We start from the raw sequence: 24,118 nt of genomic DNA, 5'->3' as shown, positions 1-24,118 counted from the left end.
CCAGATCATCTAAATGTTCAGTCTTTTCTCTTCTTTGTTAAACATGTTTTGTGTTAAAATTCATAGAACATAATGAATCACCATTAAGACATTTGCATTAGTGATTTCAGAAGAAATTTAGAAGACAACCAACACAGCAGGCAAAGATCAAGGACACAAAAGCTTATAATAGAATAACCTTCCTCTGGGAGATGATTTTCTAAAACTGGATACTGTTCAGTTTCTTGACAGTGAACTGGAGGAAGATACATGGCATTCTATGTTTATCTCTCCAGCCTTTTATTTGCTAATCACACATTTTCTAATAGGAGTATTTATTATGAATGCTTCATTACCAAAAGTTTGTTATTAGTTTTCCTTTCTTCTTATTAATGTGTTTAACAATGATATAATTGGATTCCTTCAGTAACAAATGAGCAAAAGAGAATGTTGTCTTTGGCATACATCATTTTAATAAAGGGAAAATTACCACAATTTCACTTTCTGTTGATGCTTTTCAGAGTAGGAAGCTTTGGGAGTTCTTGCCCGTTCCCTTTCTGAGAAATGTCTTTCTCACTCCTTCAATATGGGCAGAACGGATACCACCAGGCAGATGCCTGACTCAACAGAACCTATCCAAGACTTTGCAGAACCAATCAGATCTGTCCCAGGATTTGCAGATTCAACCAATCTTGGGGCCTTGAGTGAAAGGTCACTTGCGAGTTGGGATATCTGTGGCCATGTGTGTCCCAAATGAGAAGGCTAAGCTGCAAAAGGAAATTGTTATATACAGAAAGAAGCAGGAGAGAGAAAAGACTTGGAGTGCAAGCATGCACGTGCACGCACATTTCACCTGATTCTCCAGTTTCAGCTCGCAGTTCCTTCTGAGATGCAGCGTTCCTTTTAGTCCCTCGATTCTATTCTGTGATCCCCCTGACCTCGCCCATTGCAGGCTCCTCTTGCCCTTCTCTTTTAAGTGGTTTCTGTGCCATCACCAAACATTTCCTGATCAAAATAGAACTTTCTCACCTGTGAAATCGTCACGAAAGGTTTTCAGGTGGGGTACAGAAACCAGCACATATGTAGCTGTTTTCTGATTACCAATGTACTTTGGTTAGAAACCCTTATATTCTACAGCATAGAACATCAAGCCAGCCTTACATCAGATTTTTTTTTCCTCAAAGAAGAAATAAGATTTTTTTCCTCAAAATAATTTATTGATTGCAACTAAAGATTATAAGGACATTAAAGGGGGGCTTTTATTGCATGACTTCATGGAAGTCATCCATGGGTGCTAGAGAAACTGTCTGGCATTCTTATCATCGTACTCTTTGATGCATAAGATGTCAGCTTTTACTTCTGTGATGGACAAATACTTTATAGCAGTTTTCAGAGATTTATTGACTCTGTTATTTACTTACAAGTCTTATGTCTTGTACGTATTCCCTATGTAATGTGGAAAAACATGAAAACATAGATAAAAATAGGTAAAGTCAATAGAAAATAACAATGATTTCCCCTGTGTCCATGGGGGGGATGTCAATTCCCGGAGGTAGCCATACCATCCAGCGTTTGCACACCAGCCGGTTAACTTAGCATTCACTTTTGATACATTTAAACTGCTGTTACCTTTGAAAATGTGTTGCCTTATTAAATTAAATCATTAAATCTGATGACTTCTTACATCAGAGGGTATTAAACACAGTGACCTCATCACCACTGAGTTCCCGCTTATCATATGAAGTCCTAGCTTTGTTGAAAAACAAACAACCACAGACACATCAAGACGTGCTTAGGCTGAGAGAACACCAGGCAACCAACCCATTGTGAAATGCAGTGCGTCTCTTCAGGAGAGAAAAAAGGGTGCAAGAAATATTATGCAATGCTTAGAATAAAGGTAAAGTACTGCAGACTTTGATCTGAGATTTAAAATCACCTTTGGAAGTTACCAAGAGGTTAATTAACAAAAGGTAGCTGAGAAGTGCGTTGTAGCAGTGGCTTTGTATGCCGGTGGTAGTCCTTCTGCCCAATTCTGGGTCCTCAAGATTGGCAGTGGGTTTAGTCTGGGCTTAGTAACAACATGTGTTTTCTCCATACAGACCTGCTTCTCCGCTAGGCAATTGGGGGAGATATTTTTACAGAACAGCCTTTCGCCCATTTCTAAGGAGGACTTCAGGCGCATGAGTCCAGGGATCATCCAACAGCTTCTCAGCTGCTCTTGCCAGCTGCCCAGGGACCAACAAGCAATGCTTCTACCTACCACACTAGAAAGTAAGTTCTGCTTCTTCCCTGGAAAGCTGCTGCACCATCCAGGTGATGAGAGTACTGAGAGCAGGATGCTTAGTATGTACCTGGTGCTGTTCGAGGCACTGTTTATTTACCAACATGTACCATCCCCCCAGTGATGCAGGGAGGAACAGGTATTATTTCTATTATTCTCATTGTACAAATTAGGGAACCAAGGCATGGAAACGTTACGTACATTGCCAAACGATGCACAACTGTAAGCTATAAAGCTGGAATTCACACTCAAGCAAGCTGGTCCCAGAGTCGTTATTTCTAGCTGTGATACTATTCTACTCTTCAATGGGTACATTAGATTTTGTACGTAAGTTGTAAAAATTGATTTTGTTCCCTAGAGCTGACTCAGTCATGGACCAATTACTAAGCCCGTCCTGAGAGGGGACATGGCATAAAAGAAAAGAGTTTGTATTGGAATCTGGGATGCGGAGCTGGGTCTTGTCTCATGTGGAGTTAACCTGTGATCTCAAGCAATTTCTACCTCCCAAGCCTTGTTTCTATGCATGCTGGGAAAACAGTGCTATCCTATGATGCTTCCCAACCTTTTACTTATTAAAAAATGAAGGCCCATTGGGCTGCTCTGGGATGAGGGCATCGGCCCCCTAGGCATGGCTGGCAGCTCCAGGAGGTGAAGGGGCCAATATGACACTTGCCTGTGTCCCAGTGAGTCACTGTAGATGAGCTCTCATAGACTTAGCAGGGCCCCTGTGAGATTCAGATGATAAGATGACCACAAATGTTGTTCAGTTCATTTAAAACATTATATATTTAAGCTTCGTCCAAAAAGAATATTGCTGGCGTACATAGGGTAAAAGTGTGACAATTAACCCACATAACCCCAAAGTATTACCGTTAATCTGAAGAGCTCCTAATATTTTCAGAGCTGCTTTATTTCCCTTTGAGCTAGCCTGCAATGCTATCTTCAATGAATTGTTTAACTACAATGGATTTCCTACCAGCAAGTGGCTCATGGGAAGATTTTATATGAACAAAACGTGCCTGAACTAAATACCTAAGACTCCACATTCACTGGGAGAGGAGAGAAACTTTCTTTAAAAATGGCCAGCTAAAGAATTCAGCAGCTGATGATCAGTAATGCCCCCCAATGGATGAGGACAGATCTGTGGCTCTCTGAGCATCCATGGGCATGTTTATACTCCCTGTCCTGGTGCCTGGGACCTATAGGCCACTTGGGAAGGGATTTTTGAAGATCTATGAAGAAAGTTTTATTCATTTTCTAATGAAGCTCTGAGAGCTTTCTAGGGAATAGTTTTCCTGAAAAAAATTACAAGTAGTGCACACTGAAGAATCTAGAAAAATATTGCTGTGCTCAAATTTAAAATTTTGCATTATATAATGGAAGAGAAAGGCTTGTATTGGCTTTCAGCATTACAGAAAGGGAAGAGGTTGCATTTAAGAGAGGCCAGGGCAGGAAACATTATTAAGGGAATATTGTTCGGTATGCTGTAATCTAACCCCAAAGTGCCACCTTCAACAGAGTTTCCAGGAAAGACGATTACGGCCATGCGTAAATCACATTTTATCCTTCCTTAAAGCAGTTGCTCAGGAACAGCTGAGAGTTTAATAGGAGGTCAACTTTGATTGCAGTGATGGGAAATGCTTAGACAGAACCTTTTTGCAAATCATCTAGCTCCAATCAAGACACCATGGCACCTTTTCAGGGCTGGCGTAAATTAGCAGAGTCCTCTGACTGCAAATGTCAGGAACAGATGTTTTTCTAGGCTGTCCTTCCCACCCAGGAGCAGACAAAACCTGACTCACAGAGGACTTCAAAAGATTTTATAAGCTCTAAAATAATGAAGCGTTCGTTCTTCAGTATTACATTGTGCCTCCCCACAGGACCAAAGGGAGAGACGTAGAAAAATAGAACTTGAACCTTTTCCTTTTGACTGGGAAATACCATACCCCAATTTGTCCTTGTGAGTTCTTGACATTTTGTAATCTTTTATAGCAACCACAAGATACAACAGTTTTGCATTTTATTAAGCATCCAGGTACCCATGCTAAAATTCAAATATCTTCATGCGCTAGATAAGAAGAACGACATCCCCTCATACAGTGGCCCCAGGGAGGGAGGAATGGGATATGAAACTCGGTTGAGAATCTTTAGAGATCATTTTATATCATGGGGATTATTTTTACTAAATTGGAATGAAATAAAACCTATGTTGCTGTATGACCATTCCAACAATTCACTTAAACTGTGTTAACTGCAGCATAAAATTCACTATCTTAACTTTCTGCAGGGGGTGGGGTAATGCTGGGGAATGAACCATTCCATATCCTTGTCCTCTGTTATTGTCATGCACCTGGCTGTGGCACGTCCACTTGCTGACCCATGAACAGGAGGCCACAAGCTCTGAATATTTCACGATCTGCTTTGTCTTAGAATATGGCTACAGCACAGGAGCTGTGATGCTTCTCACACTGGGCTCTATGCTCGGGACTGCACTGGTCCTTTTCCACGGCTGTGAGGAGAACTACAGTCTCATTCTGCAGCTCTTTGTGGGTTTGGCTGTCGGGACGCTCTCAGGAGATGCACTGCTCCACCTTATCCCTCAGGTAATCTGTTTCTTTCCAGTTCAGATGCAGTGTGCCTAATTCCTCTTCTATTTATTTATTTATTTACTTACTTACTTAATTATTTAAATTTTAAGGTAATATATGCAGATGTTAACTAAGAAAATGTTAGAAAGCACTCTTCTTACTTTGATGAAAAAACCAAAATTTTATAACAAAGAAATTAAAGAAAGACAATAGCTGATAAACTGTGCACGGTAATCTTAAGGGAGTAGCCAGAATGCTACCAGAATACAACTACTATGCAAATCACTGTAGAGATTTCTTAACTAAAAGTAGAAGTTTCATTTGACCCAACTAGCTCCCTTCTAGGCCTCTTCCTCAGAGAGTGAAAGTCATCAGAGTACAGTGATCCATGCATACTGTGTTTAGAACAGTTTGTAATGGTTAGAAATTGAAAACATCCAAGATCAATACATGTCCATCAACAGATGAATGGATGAGGGAAATGTACTTATGTACAATAGAGTACTACTCTGTCATGGAGAAAGATAAACTTGAAGCATTTGTAGGCAAATGGATGCAACTTGAGAACATAATGTTAAGTGCAATAAGCCACACACACAAACTTAGTTATTACATGATTTCTCTTACATGAAAAGAATCACAGTATGTCTAATTTCTCTTTACATTTAACTACCAGAGATATTTATGTGAACTTTTATGGGGACTTCAATAATAAATACAGTGGCCAATATTTTGCTTGGAAAGAAATATTATTTGCCCTAAGCTTCCCTATACTTGTAGAAGAGAAAAGTGACAAGACCTTAAATTCACCACCTGCAATTCTTATGTTGAAATTTATATTAAAAAGATGATCAGATCTGGATTCCTATTAAGAAGGGCTCAGAAGCAAACATCAGACACTATGCTAGTTTGTTCCAGCGGCCTCCACTCACTCCCAAACTCAGACCCTCTTTCTGTTTTTCTTTGCTCTTTTCTGCCTCAGAAGGTGGTGTCTCTCCAGCTCTTCACAGTCTGGATTTTTATTTGGGATCAGCTGATGGGAAGCAAAAAAGGAGAATCCAGGTTAGGAGCAGAGAGAGAAAGAGGAAGGGGTGCTCCTTCTTAGTTCTCTCCCCCCAGGGCATCTGCTCCAGAATCAGTCAGCTAAGCAGGTGTCACACTGAATCTAGATATCCCCTGGGTGGACCCATCTCTCACTGAGCTTTTACATTATTTCTTCCCATTGCCCTTTCAGCCCTAAAGCTGGTGATGTTTCCTGAGGTTGCTGGTCCGTGGGTGCTTCATTATCCCCTCTTCATACTGTGACCCTGTCCACACCTCTGCCATGGACCCATCATTAATATCTCTACATTTGAACCATCACAGAGGATTTCTCTTTCTTGCCTAATAGTGTCTGAATTTCCCATGAAGAAAATGTAAGCACCAGGGAGCTGGCCCTATGGTGCAGTCTTCTGAGATTTTATTTGCCAGAAGTGAAAGCAAAAAAACCTGAGATGCTAAGGGTCCCGGTGGAAGGCTTGACAGAGGAAGTTTTCTCTTCTGTCTAAAATCTCTTAATATAGATGATGACAGTGGACCGGGGATCCCGCCCCTTGCAATGCCAGACATGTTAAAATTTTCCACAGCCCTCTGGCAGTTTTCTACAGGGTCACTCTTGTTGCTGAGAGGCTCCATGATTATTTGATGTTTGCAAAATCGCAGAGTGAGCATTGAAGAAATAAAACAAACCATTATTAGTTTTAATTTCCCTTGTAATCTAATTTTCTGGAAATATTTCAGGGCTTATTATTGGCTTGAGGCAGTGGCGGAGGCCTTTTTCTAGGTCACCACAGTCCTTGCAGTGTTGTTCATTGCCAGGGATCCTGGGAAACCGCTAAAGGATCTGAAAGCTGCCTGGTCTCCCTCCAAGGGGAGCACACAGTTGGGGGCAGCCAGGGAGGACTGGGGAGTAGGTAGGAAACGGTACAGGGGTGAACCTAAAAGATTAGCTTGATTTCATACAATTTAGAAGGTGGGTTTTTGGCTTGAGAAGAAAGATGAGGACAAGGGTTTTTGGGAAGAGGAGCAAAGATGTGGTACAAAGGTGGTGGAAAGCTAGAAAAATCAGTGGTTCTTGATTATGATCTAAATTTTCAAAATTTATGCAGAAATGAGAAAAATACTACTCTTGTGATTTCCTCATTTCTTTTTTTTGCTAGATTCATTCATTTTAAAGATCTACATTTTATCATGAGATTGTGTGTTTTTTTTCTGTTTTATTTTGTGAAAAAAATGGCAATTCTATGGGTATAGGTGAATGTTCATGTGAAAAGAAAAAATTGGCCAATGCATATTTGATTTTAGTTATGCTTACATAAGTACTCAAAGTTTATGTATAGCTGCACATACATACACACACTTACACACATTTGTGTAAGTTAAAACCTCTCTCTCTCTACACGGGACTGGTTCTAGGACTCCTGAGGATACCAAAACCCAGAATGCTCAAGTAACTTATCTACAATGTTGTTTTATTTGCATGTAACCTATTCCTATTCTCCCATATTTAAATCATTTCTGGATTACTTATAATACCATATTATGATATAAATGCTACATAAATAGATGTTGTACTGCGTTATTTAGGAAATAGTGACAAGAAAAGGATCTGTACTTGTTCAGTAGAGATACGTTTTTTCCCCCTGAGTAGTTTCAATCTACAGTTCATGGAATCTGTAGACGCAGAATCCATAGATATGCAAAGCTGGCTGTGTTTTTGTACACACACGAACACCTACAAATATATATACATAAATCTATACATATATAACTTTTTTCCTTTTTTGAATTTAGCCATCAGGAACATCCTAAATCTGGAAACCACTGACCTATTTTGCAAATTTCCTTCTCTTGGAGAAGGGATGATACAAAGTGATTCATTAATGAGAACTCATGAAGTTGGGAGCATTGACACATGCCTGTAATTCCAACTCTTCAGGAGTCTGAGGCGGCATGATTGAAGATTGAGGCCAGTCTGGACTTGGTGAAATCTTACCTCAAAATAAAAATTTTAAAAAGTTGGGAACAGAGAAGTAACTCAGCATTCACTAGGCTCAAAGGCTCAATCTTAAGCACTACCAAAAGAAAATCATAAAGTCAAAGTTCTGTCAATCATTCACAAGTTGCATTCACTAGAGTGCCTTCTAGTTGTATTTCTTATTTGAATATTTATTAAAAGTTTACTTTAATTAAAATAGAGAATGGGGAGAATAAAGCTTACATGAAACCTCAGGTAAACTATATATTTATATGCCTTAGGTATGACATATAGAGCATTATAAAGCATTGCTCTATAAACAGATGCAGCTAGAACATCTGAAGAAACAAATTCAGCTAAATGACTGAGAGTGAGTGAAAATCGAGGCTACTAGCTGAAATAAAGCTTATGTGCTCCCGTTCACTAGCACAAATTCTCCTTCAAACCTTTCCTTTATTTTCCATACATTTCCAATGTATTTTCCATACATTTTATTTGAGGTTGATTAAATGGTGTGGTGGAAGGATTCACATATTCAAAAGCAAACTGGGCTCTTTATGATCTCAATTGTCATGAGCTTCCCTCTACTTAAAATATATTAAACTATTATGCCTACTTTGTTTGATATTTAAGCCATCAAAAATTGTATTTCCTTTTGCTTTCTTTCTTCTCTTTTTAAGGTTCTTGGTTTACATAGGCAGGAAGCACCGGAGTTTGGACATTTCCATGAAAGTAAAGGTCATATTTGGAAACTGTTGGGATTAATTGGAGGCATTCATGGGTTTTTTTTGATAGAAAAATGTTTTATTCTTCTTGTGTCACCAAATGCCAAGGTATATTTTAAGTTTTATTTATCATTTGCTTCAAGGTTTTATAGTATTCTTTTTTATTTCAAGGATGCTTGTTTGGAAGTAATGACATCTTCATGAAATTGTCTATGTAAGGGATAGTGCTCTAATTTTAAAAATATATAAATCTCCCTGAGTGCAAATTACTCCTAATTATGGTTATTATTTTTTTAATCATCTGTTGCTGGCCAGTTAATGTATTTGTTACAATCTCCTGTTTACTTTTTATGGTTGGTTCAAAACAGGATGTCATTTCATGTCTGGGCAAAGAAGAGGCTCGAAGTCTTAAAGGACTAATCTGAATTTTGGATGTCTTTTCTAAACAAAAACAAAAAAGTCAGAAAGCGATAACTTTAAAAATTCATAAAATCCGCTGTTATAACCTATCTTAAAGGCATTTAAAATTCCAGACACAAGAAGCTCAGAAATGTGATTCATAGCAAATCTCTTCCTAGCTTGAACAATTTCTTTTATCGTGCTTGTATTTGATCAACTTCTCTGTGTAAAATGAAATGTATAAAACAGTGTGTTTTATTCAGGACTTATATTTCTTCTGCATATATCCATTATAAGAGAAAGAGATTACTTGTTTGGTGGGATGGTTAAAAAGATAAATGCCTATGAGAGACTCTAAGAAAAAAGTTAAATAACATTCCTTACAGCAGGGACCCTGTTGTCCTGTATGTTTTTCTCCCACTGTCTGGCCTTTTATTTTTTATTTTATTTTATTTTATTTTTTTTGACAGACAGACAACCTTTTACAAAATAGCAAAAGAACAGTACAGACAACACAGAGTGTCTGGCTTTTTATCTGTTCACTAAAGTAACAATTAAAGTAGAGCTAATGCTGTGCCGAGGTCAAATATTAATGCCTTTAAAATATCATTTCTTAATTTGTTTAAAATTCTATTTTATGAATCAAAAAATAAAAAGCTTTTAATGTTGCATAAGGGATGACAGATATCCATCCAAATTCAGTGACTTGTTATTATAGAATCCAGAAAGTTGCTGAGTATCACATTACAATTCTACAGCTTTTCTGTAAGTTTGAAACTTTTCAAAAACAAGTAAATATCAAGGTTTCAAATAGATTTTAAATCAAATCTCATAAAAATGCTCTATCTTAACACAGTACAGTTTTTCTTTGGCCTAGGGTTCAAGTGAGAATGGTATAGTAATTTGGAAATTGGAAATACAAGCTTCGATCAGAGCATTTAACCTAACTGTTTAGGAAATTAACTTCTTCAAAAGGAGTTCTAATCTCAAGAAGCATAAATAAATAGATCCCCATTTACATCCTATAGATTAGCATTTTGGAGCCAGGAAAACTAAATTATAATGCTAACATACCAGTCTATACCTAATAGTTAGAAATTTTACCAAGATGGAAATGTATGAAAGAAATTCTGACTATCTGAAAATGCAGTTTATTCCACTGACCCTTGAGCTTTTCTGGGAATTTAAAATGAGTTTAAGAACACAATTTCAAGATTAACATTATTGCATAGAATAAAGGTAATACAAATATTTATAAGTACAGTACTTTAATTGGTGAGTACATTTTTGGAAATATTATTTTAGCACTTATGCTACTAAAACTGCAGTACAGTTTTAATCATCAGCATTGTGATAACTCAGCCAGTATTCAAAATTAAATTTTGTATAAATATAAAATTTAAATGTATGAAAAAGACCATATGGAAACTACTACTCTGCTATTTAAGGCTCTTTTAATCATAACTAGAGGTTTTTGAAGGTATGTTCTTAAAGTGTTCAGAGCATGCCTATTTTAGGGTAGGATTGTGCTTCTCTAAGGTTAGACATCTTAGCAAATGCTCATCTCAATGAAATCTTCCCAGTACAGGTCTCCATTTTGTGCCACCCAGCGCTTTGGCCCATGCACAGAATGTTCAATGCAACCATGCAGTTGATCAACTCTGCCCCTGTGTTCTTCTGGCCTCCACTAATTTTAATCCATCCTTATTCAGCAGGGCCTGTCACTGGTTAATGGGCACGTGGGGCATTCCCACCCTCTCACCCTCCACTCTGAGTTAGGTGACCAATCAGACAGAGGCAAGTCGGCTTCCACTATCCAGTTGGTAAGTGACTGCGCTGAGGTATTCTGTTGATATGATTGCCTTCTTTCCTTTTTCCCTCTACAAATAGGTGGAAACCAGTGGTATGGATAGAGTAGAAATGTTTAGTGAAGCTCTGTATCATTTCTAATTTTTTTAAACTATTTTTTATTCCCTTTAATGGTTTGATCAATCTTGCATTCTTACATCTGGTAATCTGAGTAACTTTGTTGAAGATAACAATATGTAATATAACCACCGCTGTTATTTCCTATCATTTTGTTTACGAAACCCTGTATCATTTTCATTGTTTTTGTGTTTTGTTTTTGTCTATGCTGTTGTGATTTTGTTATTTTTTTTATTCTCTTTAACATAAAAAAAGCAATGAAAACAGAATATTATGCTACAGTGAATGAAATACAATATTAAGTTTGCATGGGTTTCTTATCCATCCAGAATACCCTACTCATTTACAAATTGAAAAATGAATCTTAGATCTACAGCCCAGCGTACAGGAAATGGACTGAATTAGGGAAAAGATTGATTTTTTTCTACAACTTTTGGGTTTCATAAACGCTTACATAATTTAGCTATGAACTGCAGACTGCCTCACTAGCCTTCAGCTCTGTGTGGAAGATATTGATCTACACAAGTGTGTTATATTCAGCTAAATTTAGTAGTGTAAAATGTATGCTCTGCTCACATACTTTCAGTTTGACATGTATTTTGTCTTGAAAACTTACGTAATATATAGCTACTATATTAAAAGGTTTTGTTTTAAAAAATTAACATAGTTCTTAAGACATTTCATGTTTCAATCCAAAGTGAGTGTTATTTACCTTTGATCAGTTATTTTTAAATTTAAAATAGAAAGGCCCGGATGATTCACAGGCAGCTGAAATTTCTACAGCCAGCATAACAACCTCCAACAGAAAACGTAAGTACCAATTTTTAAAAGCTACATTTTAACTGTAATAAGGGCCACAGAAAGTGTTTTAAACTAAGTATGTAAACTCTATCATTTGCTTGAAACCTTGTATCATTTTTAATATCTTTGTGTTGCTTGTATTTTGCTATTGTTCTTTTTTTTTGTACTGTTTTCTTTAAAAAAATATGTCAAAACTATACAGATTTCATATTGGGTATATATTTTATTAAAAACTTTGCAAAAATTCTTTAATTAACATCTATCTATCTGTCTGTTTTCCCTAATCACTTAAAACTATTTCCCTGAAATCTGCAAGTAGGGTGTGTGTATATATATATATATGGTGTATATATATATATATATATATGGTGTATATATATATATAGTTGTGAGGGTTCTTATTAATCATTTTTATATGATGTTTGAAATTTTTAATTCACAGTGAAATATGGAGACATCATTTTTAAAATTTTTATCAAAGATAACTGAAAATTGAACATAAATATCTATCTCATTTATTATAGTGTCATTGAGACAGTTGAGTTCATATTAATGACATTGCATTTTTCATGTTTTATTCTGTAACACATTTATTTCTCTCATTTTCCATCAACAATTCCTCTATAGTTTTTATTATTTCTGAATTTAATTTAAAATTTTAGATAGAACTTTATCTCTGCTTATATTTATGAATAATTCTTTGAAGCTTTTTTTTGTTCTGTTTTGTTTGGTTTTGATCTTAAATCTTTCCCCCATTTTTTCTCATTTATATTCATCTGTTGTGACATAAACTTCCTCATATTTTAATGTTAATCCGGTCATGATTACTTATTCCCATTTTATCATGATAAATGAAACAACCATTAAGTAACTGCCTTGAACTAAACACTTTTTATGTGCTAGGCATAGTGTTAAATACGTGAAATGGAGTCTCTCAGTTCAATTCTCCTACAACGTAAGGAAGCAAGAATAAACAATATCCAAATCATACAAAGAAGAAACCAATTGGTTGGGTGGTTATGCCATTGCTTAGGGTCACAGAGCTAATAAGCCCCAGCTTTGGGCAGCTAAAGAAATATTAATACACCAACAATTTCTTTATAAACATTCCTTCATCATGCATTCATAAATACTTTCATTCACATTCTTTTATAGACTAGAGGAATGTTTGAAGACGTTCAGTATTTTGGATCTCATATATACAGGCTTAAATGAGATTTTCTTTATCCATAGTTTGCCATGTAGTTTGGGATGTAAATACTAAGAAGAACAAACACTTTTTAGTGTTGTGTTACTATTGGTAATGCTGAATATTCTAATTGTTTTAGCTACACTAACTCAAGTAATTTATTTGATTCAAAACATGTAATTATACATTTGTTTCAGTTATGCTTTCAGAACATTGTGGATAGTAAATTTCCTTTTAAATTTTTAATCCCAGGATTAATTTAGAGGGACTGGCATGTAGTAGATCTACAGTGGACTTTTTTTTACAAAAGGAAAGGGAGATAAGAATATGACCAGTCAAATGAAGATCAGAGAGTAGAAACGAGATCAGGAAGTAATAATCATCCTGTACAAATATTTTGCAGTCTTTGTATCTTCCAATTACAGATATCAAACATGGCATAGGGAAGAAACAGTGAACACATTCAAGTTAGAACATGGAACTGCCCCTTTGCCAGGAAAATACTGAACTAGCTTCAACGATTTAGTGACTTGCTTCATATTACCTCATTGGCAGAGCTCAACTTAAGTTTCAACAGGCAGGATGTGAAAATCCTATCCACAGTCTGATGTAGATAAACAAAAAACCCCCAAATCATATTAGTTCTAGCCCAGGTTTAAACATGGAAAACCTCCCATGGTTCAGAAATGTGACACTTAATATGCCTGCCAGGTATATGGGCAAAGGTAAAATATCATAGATATTTTCATAATGAGTACATTAAATTACCAGCAGATACCTATCTTCCACTAAATAATGTTTATCTGAAAGTGTCCGCAATGCGCTCTTTGTGGCTTACATGCAAATGTGCATATTTGCCTCATGGCTTGTTACATATCCGTAATCTGACATTTAGAAACCCATAATGAGAGATAAGAAAATGACAGAAGCAAAAGAGCCCACACGTTTCCTCACAGAGTACATATTCTCTAAAAATCTCCCATTTGAATATAGTCTGTTAATATCGAAGCTATGTGTAGGCACATGGAAGTCACAACTGTATTTGCATGCTATAATGTTATTGAATATATCACTTTAAATTAAAATAATTTTTGTTTTCATGATGAAGTCTTTATTTGTAAAAATGGACAGGTGGGGTCAAATGATTTGATGCTGTTATTAGCCTCTGAGAGCTCAAGCCTAGGCCGGTGTGAACTCCCTGAATTTAATGCATGTTTAGGACTGTTTCTGAAATCCACCAGTTTTTAACAAAGAGTGAGTTAGCAAAACATAAGAAGATTGTAAGTTAGCTGTGCAGTGCTATTTATAAATATGTATGATTTCTCCGAGTCGAATGCACAGGCCACCTTTGTAACACGGTCAATACAGCTATCTCCTGGCTGGTAATCTGGGCTCTGATGGCTGTTTCCTGATGCTATTTTATAAAGTGGATATGCAGTGTACCAAATTACATTCCCCAAATGAAACTGCTTGCCACCTTATAATATGGTTCCCCTCCATCCTAGCACATGTGTGGGTTAGAACCCAGAAAATAACGTCTTTTTATTTCTACTGAATGCAATTATTAGAATAATGTGTTCAGTTCTAACAGTAACAAGAGCTATTCCTTTCCTCTATTGCACAGTATATTTTCAGCTGAATAACTAATGGAGGTTTACAATATGCTACTTGGCTAATGACTATTCTTATCAAATGCTCTACTTCCGAGTTTACTGTCAGAAGGAATGTTATCCTCAAAATATCCTTTGTGTTTTTGAGTTGTTTGACTGCATCACGAGTTATAACTTACAACGTAGGTTTTTAAAATCAGAAGTTCTGTCCATTGAAACTTGAGCCCATTTATGATCAAAATCATTTCATCAACTCTCTCCCAAGCTGATAATGGGCATTAGGCAATACCATGCTGTGAAAGCTGAACCTTTGTTTTTCTTTTGTTGAACATTTAACTGATCTAGCACTGAAAGATATTTTTCAGGAAGGGAAGTACATTGAGTAATTGTTCCACAGCTAATGGCGGGAGGCAAAGGGGTGTTCATGGTTCGGTTGTGGTCACAGTTGGGAGACGATGAGGCATTTTAGGAGGGGCATCAGCACCAATCATTAAAAGCAACACGTTGATCACACAGTGGCAGAAAGCACAGTGCAGTAGACAACACAGGACTGTCAGACTCAGAGGAACGATTCTGGGAAACGAACTCCACTTTAATGACAGTTCTGTAGTCCTATCTCCTGATACCATCTCATTAATAGGATAAATTTCAACATAAGCAATATGGAGTGTGTATGGGGTACATAAGCATTCCAAACACAGCAAGACTCTTAAATTATTTTAAAATACACCTCAAAAGACAAAGATAGCAAGGTCATCAGTGGTATTCTGAGAGATTGTAGTATTGTTTTGATTTTCTCCTTCTGGCATAGCTAGACAAGAAGATGAAATAATGAATGCAAAGGCATAATTTATCTTGTGATTATTTCAACCAGTAAGAAAACAGCCACCGTTTTAAGCACAGTGGTTACCATATTTGCATCTGACTTATTTTGAAAGCTGAAAGAAAGTAAAATAATTTAATTAGAGGCAATATAAAGGTATAAAGGGTGGGTGGGAAAATTGACAATGTTTGAAGGATTCCATGAAATATGTAGCACTTTGCTAATGCTTCTTACACATTTTTGGTTCCTTAGGCAAAACCATTAGCTTATTAGCAGTAATGATACTGGTTGGGGACAGCCTGCATAATTTTGCAGATGGCCTAGTGTTAGGAGCAGCCTTCTCCTCTTCATCTGAGTCAGGAGTGACCACAACCATTGCTATCTTGTGTCATGAAATTCCACATGAAATGGGTAAGTTGGACAATAGAATCAGAAATGCTCTTGCTGTTTGAGAAAGTCATAATGTATTACAGCTATGCTTTACTGGGATTATCTTGCCAGCGTATGACTGAAAGATGAATACTTTCCATTTATGATTTATTTAAACCATAAGTGGAAGAGGACTCAAATTTCTGTACCTCGAGGTAAAACTTAAATAGACTCCTTTATGATCTTTCCCAGAGCCAGAAATGACTCTGAATCCCAGAGAATACTATATAGAGGAGAGTCATTCAGAGAAATTGCATGTTAAAGAACTTTGGCAAGGACTTTTAGATCTACATATTAAATGTGGGAAAAATACTAAGACGGGGACTTCACTCATTGTGTTAGAACACAGGGCAATGAGATAAAATAACATTTAAATTAAAACCAAACCATGGTTTCATCCAACTAATTTATATAAAATGTTTAAAGTGAAGCATAAAATTGAAATGACAAGCGTATGGTAGCAAATACACATAAGACTCTTTTTCTGGCTAATCTTAATAGCCCTGTAATTCAAATCCTGCCTTCCAGGAACCAAAAGGGGATAAAATACGGTTTTCACAAACAGACCCAAAAATATTAGAGATGGATTTGCACAAGCACAGGTCTCAGGGAAAGGGCTCTTAGCAGCCATTCTTTATGCTTTCTCTTTCAGGTCTACAATGCTCCCTGAAGCACTCAGGGTCTATTTCCAAAGTCCTGACATCAATATTTCCTTTTTTTTTTTTGAGACAGGATCTTGCTGTGAAGTTCAGGCTGGCCTTAAACTTGGTTTGTAGCCTAGGCTGGCCTTTAACTCACAGCAATCATCCTGCCTCAGCCTCCAGAGTGCTAGGATTACAGATGTGTGCCACCACACCCAGCCACCAATACATTATTGACCCATCCTTCTTGGAGAATTTGTCTAAGGTCCTTCCTGAGCCCACTGAAATATAGCTGGCCTGGGAGCCACAGCCTATGGGTTTGTGTTTACTGTAATAGTGGTGAAGCACCTGATCTTCAACTCTAAATCATGGGACTGAGTGACAGACTACAGCGGGCCTATTATGAGACCAATTAGGCAATGGAACCAGGATATAGAGTCACTGGGGTGTCTCTTTAATCAGTTTCCATCTCAATCCCTGAGAATGAGAAGTGGGTGCTCTGAAAATTACGAGGAAAGCCATGGACAGAAGAAGGTCATTTTTCTACCATTATCAAGATGATAAAGCCATTTTCTAAAGGAAAAATTTATTTTCCTCACCGACTTCTGCAGTTATTTAAAAATCTCTGATTAAGTAGTTTTTCATTTCCCCACAGCAGTTCCTGCCTGTCATAAAAGCCCATCTAATGTCATGATTTCCCCTGGCAAGTTTCCAGACAAGAAAGATTTAGAAGCCCTAGGCCAGAGGGTAACTTTATTTTACATTTGTCTAAGTTGAAACTGCCAGCGGACATCAGGAACTGAAGAATATGTCATAGACCTCCCTGAAAAGATTACATTTAGGAGAAGCAAAAGGAGCAAGACTCCCAACTACAACTTCTTGATAGTAGAATGAGTTGGCTGTGAATTCTGGAGGAATATAGGAAAGCTCTTTTATAACTGACCAATGAGCTGTAGTTCCAAAATTGGTTCCAGTTGCTGAAGTTTGGAACAGCCTAGTAGCACGATGGCATCGCTGGTTAACTGATAATAACACCTTCTTTCTCCATGAAACTTTAGGAGACTTTGCGGTACTGTTAAGCTCTGGACTTTCTGTGAAGACTGCCATCCTGATGAATTTTATAAGTGCTCTGACTGCCTTTGTAGGCCTGTACGTTGGCCTGTCAGTGTCTGCTGACCCGTGTGTCCAGGACTGGATCTTAACCGTCACTGCGGGCATGTTCTTATACTTATCCTTGGTGGAAATGGTGAGTTCTGTAGGCTTTCTGTTTCATTTGTCTAAACTCTGAAGATATAAAAGCAATATAAAAGAGAAAGTAATAAAATGGAAGGAAAAATCAGGAGAGGATGAGAAGAATATAATAATAATAATAATATAAATGACTAGGGAAACACTGTGTATATTCTAAGAAGGTAGATTGTAGGTAAGAGGAAAATGATTAGAAATAAAAAAAAGTATGACAGTCTTTAGGAATTTAAGTGGAAAGAATGAAACTTTTATAACTGTCCAAAAATGGGCAGTGGGCCATTTTGTTCCAGCTTTGCACATACATATAGCCTAGAGTTATGGACAAACAATGAAAAGTTGTGATAGTCATTCTATTTATACAAAGAAAAATAGTTCAACTCAATTTGTCAGTTAGTTAATATCTGTGTGACCTAATTAACAAATTGCATTTTTGAAAAATCAAGATTTTATCTTTGATTTTTAACTACCAAAGGGCTATCATGCTGGTGAAATGATAAAGACTGTCATAGTACTTGGCTTCTAAAATTGTACCTTATGTTTCCTGAAGAGGTCTTAGCTAACACTAGTGATAACACAGCCATCGCTTTTCATCTCTACATTTTTATGGAGGAAATCCCTTGGACTTGTGAAATTTCACTTTATTTTTTTTTCTTACCAGTTAAATTCTGGTCTCTACTAGATAAGGTAGTCTTTTTAAAGGTCACCCTCTATTGGATTCGGTTACCATTTCAATATCTTTAGGGTGAAATTCATAATGATTTTCCCTTCTCATCGGTTGTCCTTAGACACATAAAAATGAATTAAAGTGACAAAAGAAATGCTTAAGCCTGAAAAATCACTGGGAACAGAAGGAATTTATGTTATTCCCTATAACCTGGTGAAGATAAAACAAAGTAAACATGTGAGACATAGCCACTAGGATTCATTAATGATATGGCAGAATCCAGACACTGTCATGGATGTAAGTAACATGTTCCAGCCAGGCATGGTGGTTCATGCCTGTAATCCCAGAACTCAAGAGGCTGAGGCAAAAGGATTGTGAGCTCAAGACCAGCCTGGGTTTCTACATAGTAAGATCCTGTCTCAAAAAAAAAAAAAAAAAAAAAAAAAAATGGAGAGGGAGGAGGATTGAAGGACAGGAAGAAAAAGGCAAGAAGAAGGAAGAATAAAAGAGAAAAGAAAAAAGATAAGGAAATATTTTATAAGGAAAAAAACAACGGGAGGCAGGAGCTAGAGTGGAACAAGCAGACTAACAGTACATTCTGAAGTACATGTCAGTGAGCTTCTCCAAGTGTGTTACCATTTTAAGTCCCCATGCATTTCCAAGTCTCTGGTTGTTCTCCTTAACTCTTGTGAGGTCAAGCAGATGGGGTGAACACCAAACGTACTTCCGTGTTTAGAAGTGTTCTTCAGTGTGATCTGTAATCCTCAGAAAAATGTTCATTTTCATCATGAACCAAAATGGTGACAGATTCTACTCTGTTTCTCAACCCCGTGGCTGACTCTGTGCTCTATATCACAGAATCTCACAGACCTCTGGATTTCTACCCTTGTGTGACTCCCTAAGCACCCTGCCAGTCACTGTCAGATGATGTGAACTTACCCTTTGTTAAAAATATCTACCTATCAGTGCTCAGATTCACCCTTGAACCGCCTGGTTTTCTGCTTCCTACTTCTAATTTCTTTTTTCTTTGTGGGTCAGTTGAGGGCAGTTGCTGTATTCTTTTTAAGTTTATTCTGCTTTTAACCCAGCCTGGATCTCTCTTCATATAGGTAGAGTCAATCCTTTTTCTTTGTTATTGTGTCTACGTTTCCAAAATTGATCCTGGAAGATTATCAAGTGCCATTTGTCATGTAGAACTCTAAGCTAAATATGTCATCTTACCCTCGATATTTCTACTCATCTTTTAAGGGCAAGCCATTGCTTATAAGAAAGCAATGAATCTGATATCCTACGAAATTCCAGCTATTATAAATCTTGAACTTGTTGTAAATTACTACTGGCCAAAGGAAAAGCAGCATTCTGGCAAGAAGACAGGAAAGAAAATACTCCAAGTTTCCTGGGGCTACTTCCTAAAATCCAGGTCGCCTGCTCTCACGGCCTTCTGAGTAACTTCTAAACAAACACGGCTCTTTCACACAGCCGCGAGTTTAACTGTTGGTGTGCTCTGGGACAGGGCCAAAGCAAACAGTCTGTCGTTTAAAGAGAAGAAAACAAGGTTCCAAGACTCTGAAATAGCAAAGAAAATAAATGACAGCAACTGAAGGATGGTATAATGGCTATTTGCTAAATCTTGCCTATTTACCATGCAGTGGCTGAGCAAGGTTAATCTGAAAAGACTCCCTAGGTGTTTGTTTGTTTCAAAGATGCTGGATGTGTTTGATTTGAAACTTCTAAAAAAGAAAGAATAAGGGGAAAGGATGGGAGCATGGGACTATGAGATCAACAAAGAAGAAAGTCTTCTCTAGGGAAAGCGGCCAGGGGCAATTCTCCAAAGTGGGATTGCCCTACCCAAGTGCACTAACTCTCAATTGCATGGAATTATTGCTAAGGGAAGTTAAGAATAAATACAGCTCTGTGGGGGTGGTCAGAGGAAATCAATTCTGTTATGGAGATGAGAGTCCTAGACTAGGCGTCCCTAAAAGCAGGGCTAAAGACAAAGGTGAGTACAAAAGCAATTACTTCTGGGGATATATTCAGGAAACAAAGGGCTAGAGGAGTGGAAAGAGAAAACAGAACAGTCAAAACAGCAACATGTTCCTATTAAGCTGACCAGCACTTTGAGGACTCCATCACATAAGACCTTCTGAGGGAGCTGAAAACACATGCCTCAAAACTACTTATCCGAGAAAGGCTTTATGTTGAACCCATAGTTCGACCACCCCCAGAAGCACTATCTTCTCACATTTCAGGTTAGGGATGCTTGAGTACCAAGGCTAGCTATTCCCATGGGGTCCCTTGCCATTGCATCAGAGAAGCCCAGGACATAAGAAAGGAATACAGTGTCCAACAGAAGCAATGATTTGTACAAAAGTAGTCACTATCTTCTTGGGATTGATCTCTGTAGTGGCAGCCGGGGAAGAAGACTGGTAGAAAGAATATTAGGTAAACACAAGCGGTACTTATTCACAGTTGACTCCTTTCACACTATGTGTTCATACCATCCTTGAATTTTAAGTCTCCTGTATCCTGAAGTCCCTTTATAATTACAACCAGCCAAAAACTCCAAGCAACTTAACACACAGTAGCTGGAGGAACAAGAGCCATAGCTGCTGGTCCTGAGGCCATTTGTGTTTAATATTCATCATCTCTGTTTTCCAGCACCCAGTCTTTATTCTCTTCCCCTCTATTCAGCATATGGATTGACCCAGTCTCCCTTCCTAGAAGGGACAGCCAGGTCTTCACTGAGGGGTCTGAGTGCTTAGATGCATATTTCCTCTAGTGGTCTGTTCACCATTGTACCATTCATGGAAGCACCAATAGGCTGCAAGTAATCCCCCAGCTTCCAGATAGTTCCTTGTCCCCATTACCTTGTATCGCAGCAACCATATCTCCTCAAGGTAGTCATCAGTGAATTCTCCCACCATGATGGTAGCTTTTTCTTTGTTGTTGATCCACTGGTATAAGAAACACTAGGTGATCAGGTGGCAGTCGTAGCTTCAAGTTCATGGGAAACTTTATTATATTCCCTGGTGTATTCTCCCTAAAAACAAAAATCTATGATCTTACATACCTAAGTTTCTAGGAACAGGAAATACAAATTTCACAAGGGAAAAAAAAAACAGCAATGGCTACAGATCAATGTTTATTATTTTTTATTGTTTCTATGATTTTTTTTCTGTCCTTACTTTGTGTTTGGTTTTCTTTATTTTCTTGACATATGAGGTAAAAATTACATCACAGGTTTTTAATCTCCCTTCTCTTCTTATATTAGCAATTAAAGCTATAAATTTCCTTTGAAGCACTGCTTCAGCTGACTCTCACATATTAAATATGTTTTGTGTCTATACTTATAATTTTGAAATGCTTTTTAAATTTCTCATTGTTGTAGTCAGGGTGTGTAAGGAAAACAATTTAATACATAATTTATAGGATTATTTATAGGATACATAATTTATAGGATTATTTTGTAATAGTCACCCAAAGAGTCAAATACAAAAGAGTGCAGGAAATCTGTCCACACACTAAAGACCCAAAGAATCCAGTTCAGGATTTGGATCCCATGGCAATATTCTACTTGTGTTCTGCTAAAGACCTAGAACCCATGGCAATGCTCCCATGAGTCCAACTGGAGGCCTAGAGCCCACAACAATGTCTCATGCAAGTCTGTTTCACGGATCTGTGCTGAGAAGGCCCAAAGATCAGTGGTGGAAGGTAGAAAGTCTGTGCCAGGTGGATGAAGTATCTGTGCCAATAGGTTGAGGTATCTGCACTGGAGCCAGGAAGTGACACTCAAAGTAAGAACCAGAGCTCCCTGGAAAAATACCACTGGCCCCTCAGAAACAATGAGGTCCTGAGCTCCTCTGATGATAACAGCCAAGATCCTATCAGGAAAGCCAGTTCAACAAGCTTCTCCAAGAGACTGAACAGTGTGCTATCTTCCCCTTTGGAGCCAGAAGGTGATGCTCAAAGTGAGGACCAGAGCTCCCTCAAAGTGAACCAAAGCCATTTTCAGCAACAACAAGGTCCTGAGCTCCGCTGATGAGAACAGCTAAGTTCTTATCAGGAAAGCCAGCATGACAAGCTCCTCCAAGAGAACCAACAGCTCTCACTTCTTCCTCTCCAGTTCTCTTTTTATGCTGTTTGCAACAATCCTCAGGTGGGCCCTCCACATCCAGCACCAAGCGGATTCAGTTCAGCTGTGTGTTACAAGTTGACCGTCAGTTGTCAATCCACCACACTCATGTTTTTTTGTTTTTATTTCAAAGTTTTTGCTATAGTATTTAATTACAAAATATAGAAAAATCCTTTCCAATAATTTCATCACCGTAATATCATCATTGTTAACATTTTTATATACTTCCATATACTTTTCCTGTACATGTGGTTTTCTTCACCTTTTTTCTTTTTTTTCTTTTTGTTACTAGGAACTGAACCCAGGGAGCACCAAGCTATGCTCTCAGAACTTTTTGTACTTTAAAAAAATTTTTTCAATTAAATCTATTGGTACATTTTAGGTATAAATAATGATCATGTTCATCATAGGGAATTTATACCTGTACATGTGTATTTTGATCACTCCTTTTTCTCCTTCCTTCAACCCCTCTTCCTCTCCCTATTTACAAAGCTTTGTTTCCATTTTATCCTTCTTCTCTTCTCTTCTCTTCTCTTCTCTTCTCTTCTCTTCTCTTCTCTTCTCTTCTTTCTCTTCTCTTCTCTTCTTTCTCTTCTCTTCTCTTCTCTTCTCTTCTCTTCTCTTCTCTTCTCTTCTCTTCTCTTCTCTTCTCTTTTGCCCTTCATTCCTTTCCCCCTTGCTCTTCCCTACTTCTTTCCTTTTGAATAATTTCTTCCCATTTCACAATACCTATTGCATATTTTAGTCCTTATTTACTCTTTCAGTTTCTCATACCATGGAGACAATGCAATATTTATACATGTATGTCCAATTTATTTCACTTACAAGTACGGTCTCAAAGTGCATCCATTTACCTAGAAATGTCTCAGCTTTACTCTTTATGACTGAGTAGTGAGTGCTCCATTTTATAAAAAAATTTTTTTTCTATCCATTCATTGCTTGATGGGCATTTGGGTTGTTTCCAAGATTTAGCTATTACAAACTGCTGATATAAACATAGGTGCACATATATCGCTGTGGTATGATGTCTAATTCTTTGGGGAAAATACCAAGTAGGGGTACAGCTGGGTCAAATGGTACCCCTAATCCTAGTTTTTTGAGGAACCTCCACACTGCTTTCCACAGTTGCACCAGGCTACACTCCCACCAATGGTGGAGAAGGGTTCTTTTTTCCATACAGCCCCTCCAGCATTTGTTATTGATTGATTTCTTGATGACAGCCATTCTTTCTGGAGTGAGATGGAATCTCAATATCATTTTCATTTGCATCTCTCAAATGACCAGCGATGTTGAACATTTTTCATATATTTATTTGCTATTTGTACATCTTGTTCTGTTTATTCACTTCAGATGATCATTTTTTATTTGGATCTTTAAATTTTGGGGGGCAAATTTTTTCAATTTTTTATATGTTCTAGATATAAGTCCTTTTTCTAACTGGTGACTGAATAAAATTTTTTCCCACTCTGTAGGTTCTTTTTTCACTCTGTTGGTGATTTCTTTTGCTGTGCAGAAGCTGTTCAGTAGGATGAGGTTCCCAGTCATTGATTTTTTTGTATTATTTCTAGTGCAATCAGGATTTTGTTCATGAAATCCTTGCCTACACCTATGGCCTCAAGAGTTCTGCCTATTCTCTCTTCCAGCAGAATTAATGTTTCTGTTTTAGT

At 37.4% G+C, this 24,118-nt stretch overlaps 1 protein-coding gene across 5 annotated transcripts in view; it reads left to right on the top strand.

Moving 5' to 3' along the window:
* Positions 1 to 24,118, top strand: part of Slc39a12 (solute carrier family 39 (zinc transporter), member 12) — a 63,692-nt gene that overhangs the window by 21,141 nt on the left and 18,433 nt on the right. For 3 of the 5 annotated variants that reach the window (XM_005386957.1, XM_013515346.1, XM_013515347.1), the window contains exons 6-12: positions 2,079 to 2,250; positions 4,691 to 4,863; positions 8,545 to 8,697; positions 10,701 to 10,811; positions 11,658 to 11,724; positions 15,590 to 15,748; positions 17,466 to 17,653. In XM_005386957.1, coding sequence (XP_005387014.1) covers positions 2,079 to 2,250; positions 4,691 to 4,863; positions 8,545 to 8,697; positions 10,701 to 10,811; positions 11,658 to 11,724; positions 15,590 to 15,748; positions 17,466 to 17,653 — 1,023 coding nt within the window. The remainder of the gene's footprint in view (positions 1 to 2,078; positions 2,251 to 4,690; positions 4,864 to 8,544; positions 8,698 to 10,700; positions 10,812 to 11,657; positions 11,725 to 15,589; positions 15,749 to 17,465; positions 17,654 to 24,118) is intronic. The other 2 variants (XM_013515348.1, XM_013515349.1) reach the window with 2 other exon arrangements.

Source organism: Chinchilla lanigera, unplaced genomic scaffold, assembly GCF_000276665.1.
Source record: "Chinchilla lanigera isolate Chin_1 unplaced genomic scaffold, ChiLan1.0 scaffold00028, whole genome shotgun sequence".
NCBI classification, from domain to species: Eukaryota; Metazoa; Chordata; class Mammalia; order Rodentia; family Chinchillidae; genus Chinchilla; species Chinchilla lanigera.
Note: the sequence above shows the minus strand (reverse complement) of the source record. Positions and strands in the feature narration are given on the sequence as shown.